The 23493-nt window shown below is 40.3% G+C and overlaps 1 protein-coding gene across 1 annotated transcript; it reads left to right on the top strand.

The window, feature by feature from the left end:
- Positions 1 to 5205: 5205 nt before the first annotated feature.
- On the top strand, positions 5206 to 12535 carry igf3 (insulin-like growth factor 3). Its single transcript, XM_030138836.1, has 4 exons — positions 5206 to 5214; positions 5321 to 5465; positions 10688 to 10884; positions 11899 to 12535. Exons 1-4 carry the CDS (start codon positions 5206 to 5208, stop codon positions 12112 to 12114), a joined length of 567 nt encoding a protein of 188 aa, XP_029994696.1. The 3' UTR covers positions 12115 to 12535.
- Positions 12536 to 23493: the final 10958 nt, after the last annotated feature.

The raw sequence follows: 23493 nt of genomic DNA, 5'->3' as shown, positions 1-23493 counted from the left end.
AACCCGGACTTAAGTGACTGTTCTATATATGCTTCCATTGCCTTAGTCTCAGTCTGTGACAAGGAGTACATGCGTCCCTTAGGGATAGGAGCCCCAGGCAACAGATCAATGGGACAGTCATAGTCACGGTGGGGGGGAAGAGAGGAAGCCCGAGACTTACTAAACACTTCCCTCAAGTGGTGATAGTGGGCAGGTACATTAGGTAAATCTGAACTCTCGGATTTCCCCTGATTCTGTGTGGTCATGGGTCTCTGGGAAAAGGAGGCAGTGGCTACATTGTGTTTGCTGCTGACGCAGTTATCCTTACAGTCTTTTCCCCAGGCCTCGATCCTGCCTGTGGCCCAGTCTATGGAGGGAGAATGTCTTTTAAGCCAGGGAAAGCCTAGCACAATGGGGTGAGCGAGTGATCTTACAATTTGAAAATCCACCAGTTCATTGTGGTCATCTATGTTCATCTGCAGGGGTTCTGTGTGATGAGAGACCTGAAAAAGTTCCACCCCAGTAATACCCCGAGCCGTGACCTTAGAAGGAAGCTCACACACCTTTAAATTCAAGCTTTTCACTAGAGCTTCGTCCATCAGGTTCTCATCTGCCCCTGAATCTATGAAAGCCCTCAACTCTACCCTGCTATTACGTAAAGTAAAAGTCACTGGAGTCAGAATGCGTCTGGGTGAGCTAGGAAGGGGATGTATGGTTGTGAGTTCTTGAAGTTCTGGAGAGAAACGAGGTTTTCTTACCCGACAGGCAGCCCTCAGATGTCCCTGCTGTCCGCAGTAAAAACAGCTCCCCTCCTGTCGACGGCGCTGCCGTTCTGCTGGGGAGATGTGTGTGCGACCCAACTGCATGGGTTCCTCCTCTCCAGCAGGGGGCACCGAAGGAACGTAGGGTCTTGACGCAGATGTGGTTGAGTGTGGAGGAGCTGATTGGAACGAGCGCCTGCTGTCCTCGAAGCGTCGCTCCTGGTCTCTCTCCCGATTTCGGATGTCCAGGCGGGTTGCCATGGTGATCAAGGTATCCAGGTCTGGAGGCTCCTCCAGCGGCGCAAGTTGATCCTTTAGGACTCCCGACAGCCCCCGGCGGAATGCGTCCTTCAAAGCCGCATCGTTCCAATCAGTGTTGTCTGCTGCTGAGCGGAAACGGATGGAATATTCTCCCACACTGAGGTTCCCCTGCCGTAGGTTCTCGAGCCTCCGGACCGCTTCACGAGTTGGAGCGACGTGGTCGAATACCCGCCGGAGAGCAGCGAAGAATGCCTCAGCAGACTGGCAGGAGGCGGCTCCCCGGTCCCACTCGCTGGTAGCCCACTCCGCTGCCCGTCCGGGGTCAGTGCGTACTGTTAGGGCTCGACTCTTGGTGTGGACCCAAATGCACGAGACGCAATTGTCAGTGGTCAAAAAAAGATTTATTTTAACAAAAGTTCTCAAAGTACAAAAGATTAACAAAAAGAGAAAGCACAACGTGCTCTAAAAATTTCTAACAACAAAAGGAGAAGTACAACGTACTTTAAACAAACAAAAAGCCATGAGTAGAAAACATGGAGTTCAAGATTCTCAAGACTAGATACTTAACAGAACGCTCTTCACAAGACCACAGATAACGACGCACTGACAAGAGACAAAGGGAGCGGGGAGAATATATAAGGGAGGCAGGGATCACAAACAGGTGTGAACAATTATGAGGAGACAGCAGGTGCAGGCAATGATGGGACAGGGAAGACAAAGACAAGACTGACAGAGTGCAGACAGAACAGGAAGGAAACCACCATCACCAAAATAAAACAGGAAAAGACAAAAACCCAAAACTAAATCAACATAAACATCGACGCATGACAACACCGTATCGTGGGCTGGATCTGGCATTCTGCGAGATAAGCACAGTGTTATAATTTTGAAAATGGCCACTTCATCGCGACCTCATCAATGCCATGCCCAACATTTGATCAAAAATGTAGGTGATAACTTTTGATCAAACATGTGTGTAGGCAGGGCCGGACTGAGACTCATTTTCAGCTCTGGAGTTTCATACCTCAGACCGGCCCACTTTAGATCACGATCGATTATTATTAAAATCATGCAATTCTAACCTTACACGTTATCTTCATCTGTCTCATTTCTGACTAGTGGTTCAGGGTTCTGCTGCTGAGCTGCTCCTCTGTCATCAGTAGACTCTGCTCTCCCTTTCACACTTCCTCCAGTTTCCCTAGACTCACCTGCACCTGTATCACAATAAAAAATAATATCTACGGACATTTTGACTTACTTAACCAATTAACATATTTCCATTGGCAAAATATGCAGGTTTATTTAATATTACTTTATGCTATTGCTCTCAGTTGTGGGCTTTGTGTATTTACTGTCTCACTTTCAATGATCAAAAATAAAATAGGCCAGTACTATTGTTTGTGTATAGAAAGTGGTTTTACTGGAACTAATGCTTGTTCACACAGTCTGTTCCAACAGCTCACCTTTTCCTTCCATCCTGACAGGAGCAAACCCCTCATCACTACTGGCTCCTGGCTCTGCTTCGGACACTAAAGCACATTTTAAAAATGGTCATAATTCTCAGCACAAATCTTCTGTTTTGCAAAGCCTTGGTGTCAGTTTCATTCATGTAGTGCTGAATCATGGAACATCTCAGAGCACCTTTCATATTGAACAGGCCTACACCATACTCTTCATTGGAGCCTATTTATTCTAATCCTCCTCTCTCTCTGAGCAGTCCTACCTGCCCACTCTGGACTTGTGGGCTCATGGCTGGTGTCTGCTGCTGGATCTGCTTTCTGACTCTGAGGAGCTACAAGACAAAGTTTCCCAGTTATGTGGCGTCGCATCATGCTATTATTTAAATTGCATATTGTTATGTTACACGCCACAATGCCACACAATTCATTGACTCAATAATTAACTAACTTGAAAGGTGGTTTACCCGTTTCATCACCCTTAGTTTCCAACCGGAGGTCGTTTTTGTGAAAAAGTTGCCGATTTTGGCACATTTGGCTGCGTTTGCTTCCAGAGCTTTCCTCTTTTTAATTCTTGCCTTCTCTGCGCCACCCTTGCTTTTTCTATTATCCATGTTTCAAGCAGCAAACACAGCTGACCATCCACAGCCTACAGAGCACAGATCGTATATGTTCCACAGCTACAGTCGTATGCAACATAACCGTATGCAAGGACATATTACGTCAGGTCACGGTGCTTCTGCAAATAAGAGGAAGAAAACAAACAGTTTGCTAGTAGAGGGGGTGGGGCCCAGGAACAGCGGCTGCAGATTATGTGATCAACTCAGTGCTATGACTGAACACCGGCCCCCAATAAATAAATGAATAAATAAAATATTAAATACATATTTAAAGTGAACTCCGGCCCTCGCGGCCTAAATATTATACCGGCCCACTGGGAATTGTCCTGGTCCTCCCGATTAGCCAGTCCGGGCCTGTGTGTAGGTGATTTTTTCACAGTTTGGTCCAAATTGGATGTAAACCCTAGGAGGAGATGATGAAAGTATGAGAGGGGGATTCTGACAAAAAAACATTCATTTCTATGGCACAGTTTTGATGCTGTCATGGCAACACAATTGTAAACAGGGGTGTGTCCTCATTGACTTTTTGGTTCAGTTTGGCATGAGGGATGTGTGTGTCAATTTTTTTTTGTCTATGCCAAAAAAAAAATTTTCACTCCCATTCAAAAACTGTAGGGGGCATGCTACAGCCATGTTACAATCCAACTGTATGAGTTACATATCATCGTGTTCAGGTTGTCATTCCGCACAAATGTTACATTGGGTCCAACACAATCTGACACTCTGTGTGTGAGATATACACAATTTTATACTTCTCAAAATGGCCGCTTTGTTGTGAGGTCATCACAGCCACGCCCAACATTTGATCAAAAATGTACGTGATAACTTTTGATCACACATGTATGTAGGTGATTTTCACCCAGTTTGGTCCAAATTGGATGTAAACCCGAGGAGGAGATGATGAAAGTATGAGGGGTGGGATTTTAGAGGTCCACACTTCCATCCAATATGGCCGACTTCCTGTTGGGTTTAGGGCGGGGCCATAGTGTAATTTTTTACTTGTCCTACCATGGGCTATGTCTGGACCAAGTTTCATTTTTCTACTTGGAAATTTTTTTTGGGTGGGTTCCCATCCACACAATGTATTTTTGTATTTTGAGGGGGCGTGGCCAAGTCATTTTTCAATATTTTGAAAATTTTTCTTGCTGGAAGATTCTACTTTTCCACAGTGTAATTTTCAGTCTGTGTACCATTAGTGGAACGCAAAGAGTTTTTCAGCAATTGCATCATTGTGCCAAAACCCCATTCATTTGAATGGCACAGTTTTGGTGTCGTCATGGAAACACGATTGTAAATAGGGGTGTGTCCTCATTGGCTTTTTGGTTCAGTTTTGCATGAGCGATGTATGTGCCAAGTTTCTTGTTCCTATGTCAAAATTTTTTTTTACTCCCATTCAAAAACTGTAGGGGGCGTGACAGAGCCATTTTATGATCAAACTATGTAAGTTATATATCATCGTATTCAGGCTGTCATTCCGCACAAATGTTACTTGGGTCCAACTCAATCTGACACTGTATGTGTGAGATATATACACTTTTATACCTCTGAAAATGGCCGCTTCATTGTGAGGTCATCACAGCCACGCCCAACATTTGATCAAAAATGTATGTGATAACTTTTGATCACACATGTGTATGTGATTTTCACCCAGTTTGGTCCAAATTGGATGTAAACCCTAGGAGGAGATGATGAAAGTATGAGGGGTGGGATTTTAGAGGTCCACACTTCCATCCAATATGGCCGACTTCCTGTTGGGTTTAGGGTGGGGCCATAATGTAAACTTTTTACTTGTCCTACCATGGGCTATGTCTGTACCAAGTTTCATGTTTGTACAATGAAAAAAATTTGGGGAGGGTTCCCATTCGCATAATGTATTTTGATTGTTGAGGGGGCGCTACTGAGTCATTTTGCGATATTTTTTCTTGGCGACTTCAAATAAAAAATTTTTTCGCCGGGCTTGAATTTTTGGTCAAATAAAATTGACTTTTTGTTAACGTTCAGGGGGTCAAATTTGCCTTCAAAGTGGCGAGAGAAAAAAAAATAAAATAAAAAATAACGGAACCATTCGATTTTAATAGGCCCTCGCCGACATGTATGTCTGGGCTCGGGCCTAATAAACTGTTAAAAATGTTCACTGTCAGAATCTGATTTACACTAAAACAGGTGAATGTAAAACCATCCAAAAGCATGTGCATTTGTGTATCCAAGTTGTGTATTAAGAGCATTGCCCTGTCCTCCTCAGGCACTGTGTGTTCGGATCTGTGTGTTCTACTGCACCATGTGCCTGGCAAGCTGGCCACTCTCCACAGAGGCAGCCAGACGCCGCTGTGGCTCCGACCTCCTCAGCGACCTCTTATTTGTGTGTGGAGATCGTGGCATCTATATCGGTATGTCTGTCTTCATGTGATCCACTACACATCCCCCAGAACTCACCCAGCCTGAGTGTTTTATAGAAAACAAGTGCATAGTTTTCTGCAGTAGAACGAATGTTGCAGCCAGTCTGTGGTTAAAGTAGACATATTGATTCAAATTGTTTTCTGCAGTCACAATGGAAAAGAACAGCCAGATTAATAATCAAATTTGAATATTAGTTAATTATTATTATAATTAATTTTACATATACATTTAGTTTGTATCTTGTCTTTATTTAAGTTTTGTCAAAACCATCAGTAGTGTTATAACACTCCAATTAATGAACAATTGAAGGCGTCAGTACATGGTTTCCTACTAAGTTGGAAGTCACTTTGGTAACAACTTGCTGTAAAATTTAGTTTAGTTTAGTTTAGTTTAGTTTAGTTTAGAGCTGCATGAAACATAAATAAACCATGAGGATCCGAACACTTAAATGAGAGGCAGGAGTTATCCAACGAAAAAGTTCAAATCCTTTTCATTTTATATTCCTAAACATGTAAATTTCAAGAAGAGCTGCACAACCAACCAAATCAATGTAGTACACATCAATTCATCCAACAACCAAATCCAGTATTCACAGGGGGGATGGTCTTCACATTCATCGAACAGTTCATTGGATGGGCTATGACAAGGACAGCTAGGTTATGGCTGTAGCTGCAGTTGCAGAAATGCTGGACTAGTTCATCATTTCAATTTTGTATTATTTTCCATTCTGTATGTTTCATTTCAAAAAGTAATTTGACTAATAATTCAAATCAATTTTGATGATTTAATATTCTATATATTGTAATGAACTGTATTTTATTCATGTTTTTATTCATAATATACTATATGATATACCATAATTCATTCATTTCCATTCAAAATATTCTAAAATGTCTGTTTCATTAGGTTATGTTGCTTGTTGCAATATTGCAACTTTGGTTGAAGGGTTAATACACTATATTTAAGTTATATCCTTTTAAGAGACACTGCTTCGCTAATTGGCCAAATGACCTCTTTTTTTTTTCTTAATTCAAAATTTGATAGAAAAAAAAAATTACCAAAAAAAAGTGCAAGGAGTTGTCAAAATAGTGTTCAATGCTATTATTATTAGATTAGATTAGATTAGATTAGATTAGATTAGATTAGATTCCATTCCAATTCATTAGACAGAACTTTATTGATCCTTTGGGCAGAGCCCTCAGGAAACTGAGGTTCCAATAATGGCACGACATCAAATATACACACAAGTACCACAGGAAAATAGTTACATTTTAGAGATAAATTTGTAATTCTTTGTTGAATTTTGAGTAACTGAGTCATTTTCTATGTAAAAGTTCAGTGTAAATTTACTGCTTTCCCCAACAGTTATTTCATGGTTTATCCTGTTGGTTGGTCATAGCAGCATTGGCTCTGAGACAAGACCTTTGACATTGTACAGGGACCGGCAAAAACCATTCATAGTGTCAGTTGGGGACATAAAATCACTATTCAGAGGTTTATGAAATGCATCAAAGCAGAGCAGACAAAACATATTACAACCTGAAGAAGATATACATCCTGCCTCATTAAAATAGTTTGTTAAGGCAAGACATCAATTAGCATATATTCATTGGCAACTGAACCAATGAAATGAGTTACAGCCCAGCAGGAGTCCCCCCAACCAATTCAGAAATAAAAATGCTATATTCTGTCTTATAGTGAGGAAATGAACAGACACTTATTCTGAGTTTAGATAACTATACAAAAACTGACATTCAGAAAATGCTATCAAGGTTATTATACCCTGTGTGTTCACACTTCAGCTGAGATGCACAACAAAGATCTGGTCATGGTCATCATGTCCATATGAAAACACTCGTAGTTATCAGCTAAACAACAACAACATGCATTATGCGGTTTATTAACTGTGAGACCAGTCACAACACTGTTCTCCTGTACTGTCACAATACATATGTACCTAATAATGACAATCATGACACTCAATCATGACTCCTCACAGATTATTCAAATATGAAGCTGCTACTGGACATAGACTGTTGCCTTTTTACTTGTGAAAAATATTTTAGATTTATTTATTCTTTCATATTATAATGTTTCCCCTTGAGATTACATGACTGTATTCTTGCAATTTTAAGACTGTTATTCTTGAAATAGTTTGCTGTTATTGTTAAAAAGCTTAGAGGTTAATCGCTGTGTTATTATCTTACTGGCCGACAGGCCATAAGCTATTGTCGTCATGTGGCGTCTGGCGTTGTCGTCGTCTGTCGTCGTCTGTCCAGCCGTGATGGGGAGATGACCAAAGCATAATGGCCACATGCTGATCAGGATCTTCATCTGGATCTGGGAACTTACAGAAAATTTAACATGGGCTCTTATGGGAAAACATTTCAATTGTCTTTTTCTCCCAAACTCCAGTTCTGATTGACTTCAAACTTGGTATACAGCTTCTTTATGATGATGTCAACACAAGGAATTGAAATTATTTCGATCCGGATCTGATTCTGGATTTGGTGCGACTTTGACAAATTTTCCCATTATAAGAGATAGGAAGTGGATTGATCCAATTAATCACTAAGTATCAATGATATCAAGTTGGAATTTGAATTTTTTACAGATCTGATTGGAATATGAGCAAAACATGGGCTATTTCTGTAATATAATAAATACACATAACTGGGTGATAATAAATGGCATCTGGATACATTTCCCATCCATCCATCCATCCATTTCCTTCCGCTTATCCGGGGCCGGGTCGCGGGGGTAACAGTCTTACCAGGGATGCCCAGACTTCCCTCTCCCCAGACACCTCCTCCAGCTCTTCCGGGGGGACCCCGAGGCGTTCCCAGGCCAGCCGAGAGACATAGTCTCTCCAACGTGTCCTGGGTCTTCCCCGAGGTCTCCTCCCGGTGGGACATGCCCGGAACACCTCCCCAGGGAGGCGTCCAGGAGGCATCCGAAACAGATGCCCGAGCCACCTCAGCTGGCCCCTCTCGACGCGGAGGAGCAGCGGCTCTACTCCGAGCTCCTCCCTGGTGACTGAGCTCCTCACCCTATCCCTAAGGGTGCGCCCAGCCACCCTGCGGAGGAAACTCATTTCGACCGCTTGTATCCGGGATCTTGTCCTTTCGGTCATGACCCAAAGCTCATGACCATAGGTGAGGGTAGGAACGTAGATTGACCGGTAAATCGAGAGCTTCGCCTCTCGGCTCAGCTCCTTCTTCACCACAACCGACCGATACAGCGACTGCATCACTGCAGACGCTGCACCGATCCGTCTGTCAATCTCACGCTCCATCCTTCCCTCACTCGTGAACAAGACCCCAAGATACTTGAACTCCTCCACTTGGGGCAAAGACTCCCCACCGACCCGGAGAGGGCAGACCACCTTTTTCCGGTCGAGAACCATGGCCTCGGATTTGGAGGTGCTGATCCTCATCCCGCTCGCTTCACACTCGGCTGCAAACCGCCCCAGGGCACACTGAAGGTCCAGGTTCGATGAGGCCAACAGGACAACGTCGTCTGCAAAAAGCAGAGATGAAATCCTGTGGTCCCCAAACTGGACCCCCTCCGGCCCCTGGCTGCGCCTAGAAATTCTGTCCATAAAAATTATGAACAGAACCGGTGACAAAGGGCAGCCCTGCCGGAGACCAACATGCACCTGGAACAGGTCTGACTTACTGCCGGCAATGCGAACCAGACTCCTGCTTCGGTCATACAAGGACCGGACTGCCCTTAGCAAAGGGCCCCGAACCCCATACTCCCGAAGCACCCCCCACAGGATACCACGAGGGACACGGTCGAACGCCTTCTCCAGATCCACAAAACACATGTGGACTGGTTGGGCGAACTCCCATGAACCCTCGAGCACCCGATGGAGAGTATAGAGCTGGTCCAGCGTTCCGCGACCGGGACGAAAACCGCATTGTTCCTCCTGGATCCGAGGTTCGACCTCGGATACATTTCCCAAAGCTTTTAATTTGGTCGGTAAGCTACAGGGCCATTGGTCCTATTTTTACTGTTGTTGGGAAATTCAGTAAATTAGTTATCAGTTAATCAAACAATACTGAACAAAGCTTACAAAGAAATATTTTACAAAAAAAAAAAAAAAAACTTACATTGAATAACCAAAAGAAAATTAAACAAATTATTTAATTAGCATAAAACAAAAATCAGTATGATCAACACACATCAATGTCAGTTAAATCTGAGCTGACATTTCTGTTGAAATCCACAAAAACTCCCTTTTGGGTGAGAGGCCTCTCATGCACCAAATTTCAGTCATTGTCAGACTTGGAGATAGAACTGAGAGGGCAATAGGTACATTACAAACTTCTGCTGAAGACAAGGTATGAAAGAAATTACTCACAGGCACTTTCACCTGATTGCTTCTTGCCTGTTCTGACCAAGGTCACCATCTCCAGCTGGTATCAGTTTATTAGCAATGCAAAAGAAATGGCAATGTAGCCATGGGAACACTTTGCCTCGATAGTGATAGCTTTACTGTAAAAACACACAACTGTTATCTGAGACAAGCTCAGCTTTCACACTAATAAAAAAAAAAGTACAGAAAGGAAGAAACAGAATTAAAAAGGAGGGGAAGCACTGGAAATGAGGCTTGAGCTTACACTGCAAATGAATGACGATCTTAGAAAATGTCATAAAGACTTTTAAAGAATATATTAAGTGGTTCATTTTTGTCTTGCATCTTATTTTAGGCTTGTATGACACATGTCATAACAACATGCTTTTTTTTTTTTTTTTTTTTTTTACAAAACATAACATTCTAAAACCTTCGAGTCCTGTATAATACATTATTATTATGTTTTTAATATATACTTTAAATAATGTCTGAACTATGAGGATATCAACTTTACAATTTTTAATTGAAAAAAAATTTTACCGATAAACCAACCAACCATAAAATAAGGTGAAGTCCATGGAAAAGAAAAAATAAAGTAACACAATTTTCAGTGCTCCTTTCTTTCTTTCTTTCAAAATTGCCTTATGGTACTTTGTTGTCATACATTTATATGATGCTGAGGCTTATTTTTTCCATTAGTATTTTGTAGACAAGATAAAAAGTAGACACAGTCTTTGTTGACTGTCATTTTGGAGCCTCGTATTTGCCATTTTAGATCCTTACTCATTGAACATTTTTCCCATATTTCCCAGACTTACAAGTGGCTCATATTTTCTGTTTGTGTCTCTGCAGGTAGAGGCACATGGTCTGGGTATGGAGCTCGACCCAGAGGGAAGAAGGGGATCGTAGACCAATGCTGCCGCTCAGGTGGCTGTGACCTGCATCATCTGGAGAAATACTGCGCCAAACCAAAGACTCGCAGCCAGCAGCATACAACAACATCCCCATCCACTACCACAAAACCACAGACCAGTACACATCTAGACCTGGTAAGAAGCACAGTTGTGATACTGCTCTACGGACCATAAACAGAGGCAATATGCAAGAGGAGATTTTTAGCAATTTCAAAATGTGTTCAAGTTGGACATCATTTTAATACTGATGAAAATAACATGGTAAAAAGCAGTGGAGTTCACTGAAAACAATACAATTTAACAGCTTTATTATTTTCTATGTTCAAAAGGATTTAAATATTTTCTAGACTAAGAACAAATCTAAACTCTTGTTTTAAACAGCGTTTATGGGCATTTGAATATTGTTTGATGAGTTGGTGAATATATTGTGCTTTACCTTGCACAAGACATGAGAGGTAGATTGAGTTGTCAAGCCGCAATTGAATGCACCATATGTATGCATACCACATGCATACTCAGACACAGAGTATAAACAGTTTACTGAGGAGCGGTGTTAAAATCTGGAATTTCTGAATATATATTTTACTTTTTTCTCAGTAATAGTATGTCACCTGTCTTGTACACTATTTCACAGGTGGTGGGACAAGCTTGCACTGTATTGTGTTGGCAGACAACAGATTTATAGCCTTTGAAACCTACACATATTTGGTATAGGTAAATGATTAAAATGCTTTCCATCTCATTTTTTGGATTAATTCAATATAGGAGAAATGCTTCATAATGATAATACCAGAACACATTTTATGAATTTGTTTATATTCTGCAGGCCGGATAAAAAGCTTAGGATAAAGGGCTGACTTCCTGGAACACACCATGTTGCTGCTTGTGTTTAACAATGGAAAAAATAAAACTGGATGTATAAACAAGTGATTCTAGTTAAATTTAAGACTGTAGTCGCACAGGACAGTGATCTTTATGTCTTACCAAGAGTCCATGGATGTGATAGAAATAGACAAAATGAGAAATACTTGTACCAAAATATTTCAAAACAAAGTCAACATTGGTATTAAACTATAGTTCATGAGTGGAATAAACTGACATCAGCAACTGACATCTGGAATTACCACTTTTCTCTTCTATTTCTTGCAGGCACAGCAGTTTGAAGCCTTACTTCAAAATAAACTTCTAGAAACCCTGGGAGCACCCAACAGTCCAAAGAGGGATTCTTATAGAAAGAAAACACACAACTCCCGTCAACAGAAAAACAGATACTCATCTTCACGCAGGAGAAGGAACATAAAGCATACAGCCAAGATGACTGAGACGTCTACTAGTCTCCTTCAAAGAGTGACAATGCAAGAATGATGAACTGTACCCTATTGAAAAGCTCATTATTTATAGTGATTGACATGTGTAAAGCAGATTTGAGAGACTGGTGCATGCTGTTGTAATCCAGTATACACAGCAAGAGAGTCTCTCCAAAGATGAAACTCACTGTGGAAAAAAACCAAAAATTTGTCCCTGGATATGAACTGATCTGGAGAACACAAATGATTTTAATGTGACAACATACATCAGTTTGCAGTCATGTATGGACATTTTTAGATGGTTAACGTTAGAATGGATCAGACGAAGGAAAGCTCTCCTCTGCTATGGTTGTTTTTTGCTGGGATTGGTTCAATAGCTGCTACTTTGTTGAAATACATCCTAATATTGCCCAAGCACTGTGCACTAATTGTGATTAGTGTCTAAGATTAAGGATGTTTTAGCACATAAAAGTTCAAAGCAAGGTGAATGGTTTTTTTTTTAAATTAATGAATCAATAATAATAATAATAATAATAATAATAATAATAATAATAATAATAATAATGGATATCGATAGTGCTCTTCAAGGCACCCAAAGCACTTTACTTTTTTTTTTTTGTATGTAGTATGTATTAATCAGACCATTTTGGTTGGGTTACTTTTGCTGACACCACAATTTTACACATTCTGACTCAGACTGAGGGGAACAATGTTAGCTACTGTTAGCCAGTCTTAGCTGATTTAACATAAGTGTGTTGATTTTTTTTTTTTTTTTTTAAATATATCACTCTTTTTATTCATTTTCTGAACTGCTTAATCTTTGGGAGGGTTGTGGGGAAGCTATTATTGCATGCCTGACATATACAGGCAAACAACCATTCATGCTCAAATTTACACCTACAGGTGACTTAGGCCATTGAGAGAACCTATGCAGACATGTCTCTGAATAAAAAAAAATGTACATGGTATGGTACATGCGTACAACTAAATGGGTAAAAATCTGACAGTAACCTTAATCTCTTGCTGCGAAGCAATATAGCAATATTTAAAAATAGAAACTACAAAATTTGGAGTAAAGCAAAAAATGATCAGCTTTAATGTGGAAACAGAAGTGGCGTAGAAGTGGAACTTGACGGTGTTCTTAAGAACTCACCAAAGAACCAGCAGCCCATGGGCAGAATAAACAAGAGAAAATGAGAGATACACGTACTAAAAGTACACCGCAACAAAACTTACACCAGTGTGAAATCATAATGGATGAGTGCAGGAGAACTACATCAAAGTAGGTTTCAAGTAGAGTTGGTAGTGACCATGACCTCTTGCACATTTTCAGTTCGACCCTTTCATCCAAATATGGTCACCTCTGGCTCCAAAGCTGCAAAATGGTGAAATATGACCAAAATACAAACTCTTGCCTTCTAAAGATGTCAAAAACTAAAAGGTGATGTAAAGCTCTACCTGTTTGTTTAATACAGTCTCTGGTAAGAAAAAAAAGAAAAGAAAAAAAGACAGTGACAGTGGCTTAAGACAGTAACAGTAAATTATTTCCTGTCTTCATACAGTTTGAACTACATTTAAGCTGTTTTATTATTATTATTATTATCATTATTATTATTATTATTATTATTATTGTTGTTGTTGCTGTTGTTGTTGTTGTTATATACTTTTGAATTTAATTATATAGCTGCTGTGTAATTTGGGTGAAGATATGGTGCTGGTGAGACTGAATTAAAACATTTACATATGATAAAGTGTGATATAACGTTAAGCATGTTAATGAATTTTTAAAAACTTCTTTATTTTTGGGAAGGTGTTTAAAATTTGTACCATTGTAATGTACCCTATTTATTTCAGTATGACAACACATGGTTATATCATATAACAACATTTGTGTTAAATATCCTATCTGTCTGCATCTAATGTATCCACATCAATTTCGAGCCATCTTATCTTAAACTCCACCCTGCAGACTTTCATATTTCCACAGAGCCACTTGCTCACAGGGTTAGTGTTGAATTTTGCTGCATTTTATAACAATAGGATATTTAACACAACTTGATACTTTGTTTTGACTTCGGCCTTGGGTGCAATCATAAACAACATACTCTTTATATCATCTCTTTCCAAGACCCAAGAAAAGCCCTGAAGGCCACCTCTGTCTTCTGTGCACAGAGTACTGATAAAACAAGCCATGCAGTGTTCTGTGATCAGTGAGGAAGCTTGAATGTTAATGTGAATTGGAGAAGAAGAAAACATTAGTGTATGCTGGTCTCTACATTGGTCCAATCTAATGCATCAGTCGTTTCCTTAAAGATTTCACAATTAATCTGGTATCCTGTGATTCACGTGACACATTTGCTTTTGTAAGCAAAGTTACTGACTTTATCTCCAGGATGTGGTATCTAATGACACTGTCTTGCATATGGTGATTTTCTGCCCAACCAAAGAAAATGCACACACTCAGTTTTTCACTGGACTGCTTTTAACTTCAATTACATTTGTCATTAATGCCATATAGTCCTTATGCAGTGTCATGATAAATGCCAGCTTTATTTCTGTCCAGAATGGCATTAAATTTCAACCATCTTGTATTAAAATTGGGAGAATCTTCTCCCAAAGATTGTCAGTGGGGTTCAGGTCTAGACTCTGTGGTGGCCAAACCTTGTGTAAAAACATGTTTCATGCACTCATTCACAAGCATGATGAATCCTGGCATTATCATTTTTGAATATGCCTGCGCCATCAGGGAAGACAATATCCACTGATGGAAACATCTGGTCATTCAGTAAATTCAGGTAGTCAGCTGAAACATAATAATCCCGACAGGGTCTAAAGCATGGATGTCAAACTCATTTTAGTTCAATTTAGTTAATACAGCTTAATTTGATCTGAACTGGGCTGGATCAGTAAAATAATAGCATAATAACTTATAAATAATGACAACTCCATATTTTTAGTTTTAATGCAAAAAAGTAAAATTAAAGAATGAAAATGTTTACATTAATAAACTATCCTGTCACAAAAAATTTGAAGAACCTGAATGTCCATGAATTGTTCAGGAATGTTAAGGATGGATGTTAAGTTTAACCCATAAAGACCCAAACATCTACCAGCCACGAGTCTTCAAAATCGTCTACTGATCTAAACTGTTTATTACCTGTTGAGCCACTAATCTTATCAATATATGTAAATAATTGCTGTAAAATGCAGTTTGTCATCTTTTCATGATCAAATATGACCCATTTGGACGTTCAGAGGCTCCGTTATGAATGTGGAAACACCGTCATCTTCTACAACATTGATTCACCAGTAAAACCCATGGAGTTGGATCAAAGACAGTGGATGGAGATACTTGGTTTATGTTCAGTTAATTATATATTTTGCTGAAAAGGTCACTGTTTCTTCAGTTTTTTTTCTCTTTCTGATATAATAACCTTTGAATTTACTATGAGCTTTTATGAACATCTACAGTGAATTAAATATAGGAAAATACCTGATTTTCACAAACAAAATGCAAAATAAAGAGGATAATATCACAATAGCTAACATAAATGACTTATGAAAGTGTAAGTATAGAGAAAAATTCATTTGGGAGATGCCACAAAAGTAGCACTGGATCTTTATGGGTTAAGAAAAATAAGTGCCATTTTAACAATATGCTTCAGCTTATTATTTACACATGTGCATTAAAAGTTACAGGTATCAGTGGATCAACAAATACACAAAACATTCAGTAACAGGCATTTGGAACTGAAAATATTGCATTTAACTTTATGACCAAACCAACTTGTCAAGATTCAGTGACACCCTTGACTGTCTTCTGTGTAGTTTTTGCACTTTGCAAATTCATCCTGTGGGCCAGATCGAACCCTTCAGGGGGCTGTTTCTTGCCCATGGGTAGGGATGGGAATTGATAAGAATGTAACAATTCCAGTATCGATTTTGCTTATCGATCCGATTCCTTATTGATTCTCTTATCGATTCTCATTGGGTGAGGGAATAAAAGAGTACAAACAGGTGTGTTTGCATTAACTGTCTTTTATATTTCCATCTCTGCACAGAAAATATACCATATACAGTATGTACAAATAATAATTATAGATGACACCAGGCCCAGTTGGGGGGGGGTGCAGTGAAAGTGAAACTTAAGACGCTTTACTATTTCCTCTGTTGCTGCTTGTCCACTACGTGGAACCAGTTCGACTCAGCTCAGCTAGTCTCCCGTTGTTGTGCACCTCATTTCCTTCCCCCTACCTTCGGAAACTTGTATTTGAGGGGATACAATGTTTGTTGCCCGCACTGGAACCGGAACTGGGCCTGGTGTTCACTCTGCCACTACATTCACAAGTGTCGCTAAGTAGCATATCAAATACGTGACATTCCTGTCAATGAATCACATGCTGTGTGGACAAATGTTTGAGCATATTGGAGGGATTCCACCCTTTTGAAGAAGTGGGAGCTGGGCCCTGGTATCATCTTTTCAGACCGTTTCTGCCTCAACACTCTGTTGGCTACATTCTGACCAAAACAATGCAGCATACGCGTGACGTCACTGCGCATGTGCAACAAAGGCGGAATTGATAAGCAGAATCATTAAGCAGGCTGCAAACGATTCCGAGGAATCGAGTTACTGGTATCCGGTTCTCAAAAAGAACCGGTTCTCGATTCCCATCCCTACCCATGGGTTATGTTTGACACCCCTGGTCAAAAGCGTCTTACCTGTTTCCTTGGTTAAATCTATGTGGGACTCTTCTGATTTGACTTTGCTCTGTCTGCAAATGTCTCCATGCTCCATGGCAACACAAACTTCTTGAAAATGCTGTGGAAATTTTCACTTATAATAGAAGCTGTGCATGTGGTGTCGCAATCAATACAGCTCACTGCAGTTACACACATTGAGTTTCAGCAATCAACTTCAGTGCACTGAAAACACAACTAAAATGGTAAAAATGGGAAATAGTTGATGTGCTATTGTGCAGAAACATAACCTCCTGGTCTGTCATGTAGCTGATAATTTCACTATAACCTTACCCAGTTATATTGACTGCAACACTTGAAAGGAAAAAACTGAGGTCAGTAATAGCCATCAAATTTGGTTTAGTAATGAAATGAAAATATGCTCTTTTATCTAAAAGAGCCCCACTGATGAAAGATGATATAAATCTGGTTTGGATCTGGATGGTCTGAGATGTGAGATGTGTACTGTAGTTTTTGACAGGTGCAGACAAACAAACAGACCTGATTGCAATACCTTCATAAAAGTGTTAAAAGTCATTTATTCTCCCCACTCCATTTAAACATAGGTAAACCTTCCAGTGTAATCTAGTTCAAACTAGACAACAGTTTTTTTGGTTGTTTTTTTTTACTAAAAAGTGTCTTCTCCAGTCAACAGATTTGGACACCTTCCTGGCCTTTGGGTCATGAACAACTGTAACAGCTGTTCTCAGTGTGCTTGATAAGGCTGGAAGGGAGAGCACTATCCTTGTGGCTGCTCACGTCACACACAGATAGTGTTATTCACTCCCATCACTTCCCATGCAGGGTATTCGAGTAAAAAATATCCACTCACGTTTCATTCTCATGAGTGTGAATAAAGTGTTTTAGTCAAGGTAAAAGGGGACACGCTAGACTCTCACTTTAAGTCCAGAGAATTTGTCAGTGAACCTAACATATGAGGTATCAACTGTAACATTCTTCTGTGACATTATCCAACTGATGTGACATTTCTTTCTAAAACTTATCCTCATCTCCATAACCTTTTCGTTTATGTAGGTCTCACACAGAGGTAAATAGAGAAGCACTTCATGATATTGCAGTCTGCAGTAAATGACCTGAGGAGTTCTAGACAAACTACTACTGTAGTGTAAGAATGATGGGAAGTATGTGAAAAACGGAATAAATATTGAGTGTACTTTGTAAAATAAGATTTTTATTTATTCATTTAGATGCTTATTTAACAGGGACAAATGCAATAATATTATTTCATATAAAGTACAAAGCAGCTGTCATGCATACACATTTCTCTACAAGGCTAATTTGCAACCCTGGTTAAGTAGCATATATATACTGACTACATATACTGACATATATACGTATATACTGACTATATACTACCTACATATACAGTTTCAACAACATACTATCAGTAACTTCAGAAGTGTTTTCAAGTAAACAATGTATAAGAAGAAACCAGATTAGACAAAAGCAATGTAGAACATGAATAGGACTAAAAAGGATTAACAAAGCAGACATATGTGGCGGGAGAGAGTGCGGGGAAAGTCGGGTGACAACGCCACCTGGGGACTTGCACTCCAGGAAATTAGTAAGAGAGGCTCACAGGTTCAAATTTGAAAAATACCATAGGAGCATAGACGGTTTCAATTTAAAACAGTTTATTAAACAAGATATTATATTATTAAAAAGACTGCTACTATTAAAAAGCTAGCACATGGCCCATAAAGGTGAACAGGGCCGGGGCTTACCACTACGGCAGGGATCCAACAAAATATAAAAAAGGGACCGCAAACCAACACCCATGAAACTGCACACCAAAAATGTAGCCACGGTTCCTGGGCTTCATATGGACCTATGTTTGAAGACCTAGCTCTTTTTAAAGTGAAATGGCAGGCAGTACTATGGAGGCTCATCCTTTCTTCTCTTCCATAGGAGGCAATATAACTGAATTGATCTTGTCCTGATAAGATGACTGTTTTTACACTGCTGTAACTCTGTCATTTCTCACAGTACAAGTAAGAAAAACACATCTTTGTGTTCCAGAGCTCTTTGTGCCAGTCATGATCATTGTAGTTTTCACCTATCTTTTACAGTTTTTCCATAATGAGTAGCTGTTCTTGACCTATTCCAGAGGTCTGTCTCTGCATTCTGAGCAGATTCCCCCTAACAGCCTGAACGTCACCATGGCAACGACAGGTCTACTAAGGGTCATTGGAGTCAAATTACATTGGTGCAGGGGTATAGGTACAATTTAAGAAGTGGGGGGAGGCAAGCTGTGAATACTGACAGAATGAAATGATACTAAATTAGACTGATACTGCCACCTAGTGGTCCCGCATGGTAACTCTGTCATTTTTGGTCCAATCAGCACCAAACTTGACCTGGTTGATGTTAGTACTTCCCTGAATGAAATAATACTGAATTAGACTCATACTGCCACCTAGTGGTCCCGCACGGTAACTTGGTTATTTTTTGTCAGATCTCCACCAAACTTGACCTGGTTAATTTTGCTCCCACCCTGAAAAAAATACTGAATCTGGCTGAGCACTGCCACCTAGTGGTCCTGCACGGTAACTCTGTCATTTTTTGTCCGATCAGCACCAAACTTGACCTGGCTGATCTTAGTCTAGCCTTAAATGAAATAATACTGAATCAGGCCCATACTGCCACCTAGTGGTCCCACACGGTAACTCGGTCATTTTTGTCCGATTAGCACCAAACTTGACCTGGTTGATGTTAGTCTAGCCTTAAATGAAATGATACTGAATCAGGCTCATACTGCCACCTAGTGGTCCCGCACAGTAACTCAGTCATTTTTTGTCTGATCTCCACCAAACTTCACCTGGTTGATGTTAGTACTTCCCTGAATGAAATAATACTGAATCTGGCTGAGCACTGCCACCTAGTGGTCCCCCACAGTAACTCAGTCATTTTTGGTCCGATCAGCACCAAACTTGACCTGGTTGATGTTGCTCCCACCTCGAACAAAATGACACAGCGATGTAGAATCTGATTCATAGCACAAACTAGTGGTCCCAGAAATTTGCCTCGGCTGTGCGCCACTTCGGCCTGGATGTGGACGCGACCTTGCGATCGCGAGCGGGACCTGTTGTTGTGAACAACCTTGGAATAGAACCGACGTCGTGCCCCCCCGACCCCCTCTCATGATTTCCGTGTGTAGAAATTGTCTAGTTCCACTCTCTTCTTCTTCTTGTTTTTTTTTTTTTTTTTTAATTACAACGGACACTGGCTACAATGCACCAAGTGCCAGCTAGCTGCATTAGCTTATCACTGCTAGCAAGAAAAAAAAACAGCCACTCAAAACTAAACTTGACTCCAAACACATACACAATTTACACACACAGTGCTCGCGGGAGCTTATCCCATCCTCATCTGCACTAATTATATCCAGCAGTTTTATGATGAGTATAAAACCATAAGGATGTCACAAACCGGAGCTACTCTTCAGCATGTGTTTATTCGGCATTATCATAAGACATCACAACATCCGGTTCTCCAATCAAACATTGCACTGGTAGTTACGGCCAGCAGTAATGTCCAAAATTCATAACAACATCCTATGGACTTGGGACCCTGCATTAATCCAACTTGAGAGATCCAGTCATGTGTTTAGCATTGATGCCAAGACGGAACTCCCTCAGGATGCAATGGGGACCCACCCAAATCAGAAGACTCAAGACACATTCAGAAACAAGAATATGTCCAGGGATGGATTAAAACTGAAGACTCATTTGATATTTGTGTAAGTGAAATTCTATGCCATCATACAAAGATATATCACAGTTCTTCATACTGTATGTGTAGAGCTATCTGTGAGCACCAGAAAGATGCTCCTTTGGGAAACAGAATAACCAGACTTCATGTAAGTCAGTTGAAATTCATCAACATGCTGGGAGTACTTGAAGATTCAATCAGCAATAAAACATAGGGCCGGATCTACTAAGATCCCAATTTGCATGTAGTAATTTGCTTGTACAGCCTAGAATTTTGTGTGTGGGGTGTGACCACGGTTTGCGGGTGATTTACCAAGATTGCTTGCGCAAATTACAACAGGTGCAAAGTCTTGGAGATCGCCCTAATGAGGGTTTTGCGTGTGCTACTGAAGACAATACGCTGTAAAAACTGCTCTGGGATACACCAGCACTCAGGGCCAGATTAACACTTCATTGTACCCTGGGCAACAATATTCAAGGGCCCCATCATCACAACCCCAGGATCCCTATAATCTGGCAAAATACAGAATAAGTTCCAGGAATATATGTAAACATACCCCATACTCCAATATCTAACTATTATCAATTGCATTTTGATGTACAAATGTGTAAATGCTCATAGAACTATAAGTGCACCACTATAGCCTCTTGTCAAAGCCACTCACTTGCATATGATGATATGAAAACAAAACACATCATCTTCATCAGTATAATCTAAAATTGATCCACTACATTAGAAAGAGAGGAAAGTGTCCTCCATTTTCACAAAAAATAAATAAACCATTTCCAAAGTATCCAGTATTTATTTAAGAACACTTTTTGCCAACACAAATGTATTGAATCATCAGAAAAAGCCCACAGACAAAACACAAACATAATCTGATAGAATCAGATATGAATTTTAAACAGAAATCCCCTTGTCACCTCAGAATTCAACAAGAGAGTTAAAGTAAGTGCAATGTAAGCATCTTGAAATCTGCTTTCTCTCAATAAACATATCTCAACATTTTCATGGAGCCACCACAAGGAAAAAATAAATATAATGCAGTATAATCTGCAAAAAAAATAAACATTTTGGTCCCAGTTTAAGTTTTAAACAGAAAACACATCACAATTCAAGGCATGTCAAGGCAAGGGTTAAACATTTTAATACTAAATACTACATATACTAAATACTATAAACCAGTGCCGGCTGCTCGTCTTTTAGACAGGGGAAGCTCACTGTCTGCTTACATTAAAAAAAAAAAAAAAAAAAAAAAAAAAAAAAAGAAGAACTAAGAAAATGCTCAGTAACCTTATCGTACCAGGTAGGCGTCTTTTTCAGGGACTGGACCAGTGTCCTCTCAATATCCAGTAGACCTAGGCTGCTTAGATTGCCTTGGCTCATTGTGTTGTGGGTGTCAGACTTCAGCCTTTTTAAACTACAGATGCTCCTTTCACTCCGACCTAGCCGACAGTTTGATTGATTTAACTATCTACAAAACGATATTAAACTCGAACAAGAAATGATTAAATTATGTAACTGAAACAAGAAAACGTGGAAATTATGTTAAATTGAAACAAGGAAGTACAATGAGTCTGTTTTATTTACAGTGCAAAAAATGAACGAGTAATTTCGTAGTACTTTCTCTCTTGATTTCACAGCAGAATGCGCGATGTTATTAAAGTGAACTGTGTCAGTGAAGGAGTAGATCTGAAAACAGCTGTCAATCAAACGGGATTCAGCCTTTCGACCGATCCTCCAATCAGCACGTGGGATTCTGGCATAGCCCGTTCGAGCTCCGCCCACAGCTCCATTCACCCGCAGAGACACCCAGTGTCCGGGGGCGGGACAACATCGTGGCATTTATCCAATTACCGTCCAGTTTTGACGCAATGAAAAAAACTGTTCCATTCAGTCCCATTGAAGCCCAGAGACGCCCGCAGTCTACGGACAAATGCACTGAGCAGAGATGGAGGAGAAAACAGTGCAACGGGAATGTATGAGAAGTGAACAACATCGCGTCCGTTGATTTGTGATAAAGCTGATTTGAACGAACTCATCTTTGAGATGAACGTGTTCGAACACATTTGTAGTCAATAAAATGTCAACACAACCATACATATTTAACCATTTAATTTTCATAATTTTAGGGGAAGCCGGGCTTCCCTTGCAGTCTATGAGAAATCGCCACTGATATAAACATCTGGAAAACCGTCAATTTCTCTCAAAGAAATACTTATCTGACCAATACTAAACTTCCCACTTAGCTGCATCTCCATGTGTGCAATGTTTGATTCGCGTATGTCGTGTATGTCGCGTAGTTCTTGACGTCTCACATCCCGCTCAGTGCACGCACGTTGATTTGCATCACCGCTGATTTGCTTTTTGGACTGACCAATGAGGAGAGGGTCTCAGCTCACGGTCACAGACAGCAGGAGCAGGGTTTCTGTGCAGTGCAATGGCTCCAGGCAGCGGACAGTTTCATTTATAAGCAAAAGATAACCAGATATTTTCGTTATGCCCGAGCTACCCAGGGCCCTTCAGAGGTCGCGGGCCCCTGGGCAATTGCCCAGTTGCCCATATGGTTAATCCGGGCTTGCCAGCACTAATGGGAACAGTGACTGTAATGATCCAGATGCACGGAAATATGACATTGGAGGATTTTTGTCATAGAAGGTATTCCATGACTCATTCATTCATTTATTTTTAATTTTAAAGGTGTGTGTGTGTGCATGCAACGACGCGTGGGGGTGTGTGTAGTTGGATTGAATGACTGTCACACGCACATAATTTTGTCACACTGTAGCTGAATGTCGGTGCGTATTTTTAATCACCGTCATCAGGAGTGGAAAGAGTCCCGTAAAGTGTGTGTGTGTGTGTATGTGTGTGTGGGGGGGGGGGTTGCACATATGTCTCAATTATTTTTTCTTCCGTCACTCCAAAAATGTTCACCCGAGGGTGAAAAATGCGTTCTCTGCATCTCGTT

Source organism: Sphaeramia orbicularis, chromosome 7 (assembly GCF_902148855.1).
Source record: "Sphaeramia orbicularis chromosome 7, fSphaOr1.1, whole genome shotgun sequence".
Classification (NCBI taxonomy): Eukaryota; Metazoa; Chordata; class Actinopteri; order Kurtiformes; family Apogonidae; genus Sphaeramia; species Sphaeramia orbicularis.
This window is presented reverse-complemented; position numbering and strand designations above follow the sequence as displayed.

What these genes read in the sequence shown, in the direction of transcription:
- igf3 (XM_030138836.1), top strand. An exon ending in AGATCGTGGCATCTATATCG is followed by an intron (nt 5,466 to 10,687) that starts GTATGTCTGTCT and finishes GTGTCTCTGCAG; the next exon opens with GTAGAGGCACATGGTCTGGG. An exon ending in CCAGTACACATCTAGACCTG is followed by an intron (nt 10,885 to 11,898) that starts GTAAGAAGCACA and finishes TATTTCTTGCAG; the next exon opens with GCACAGCAGTTTGAAGCCTT.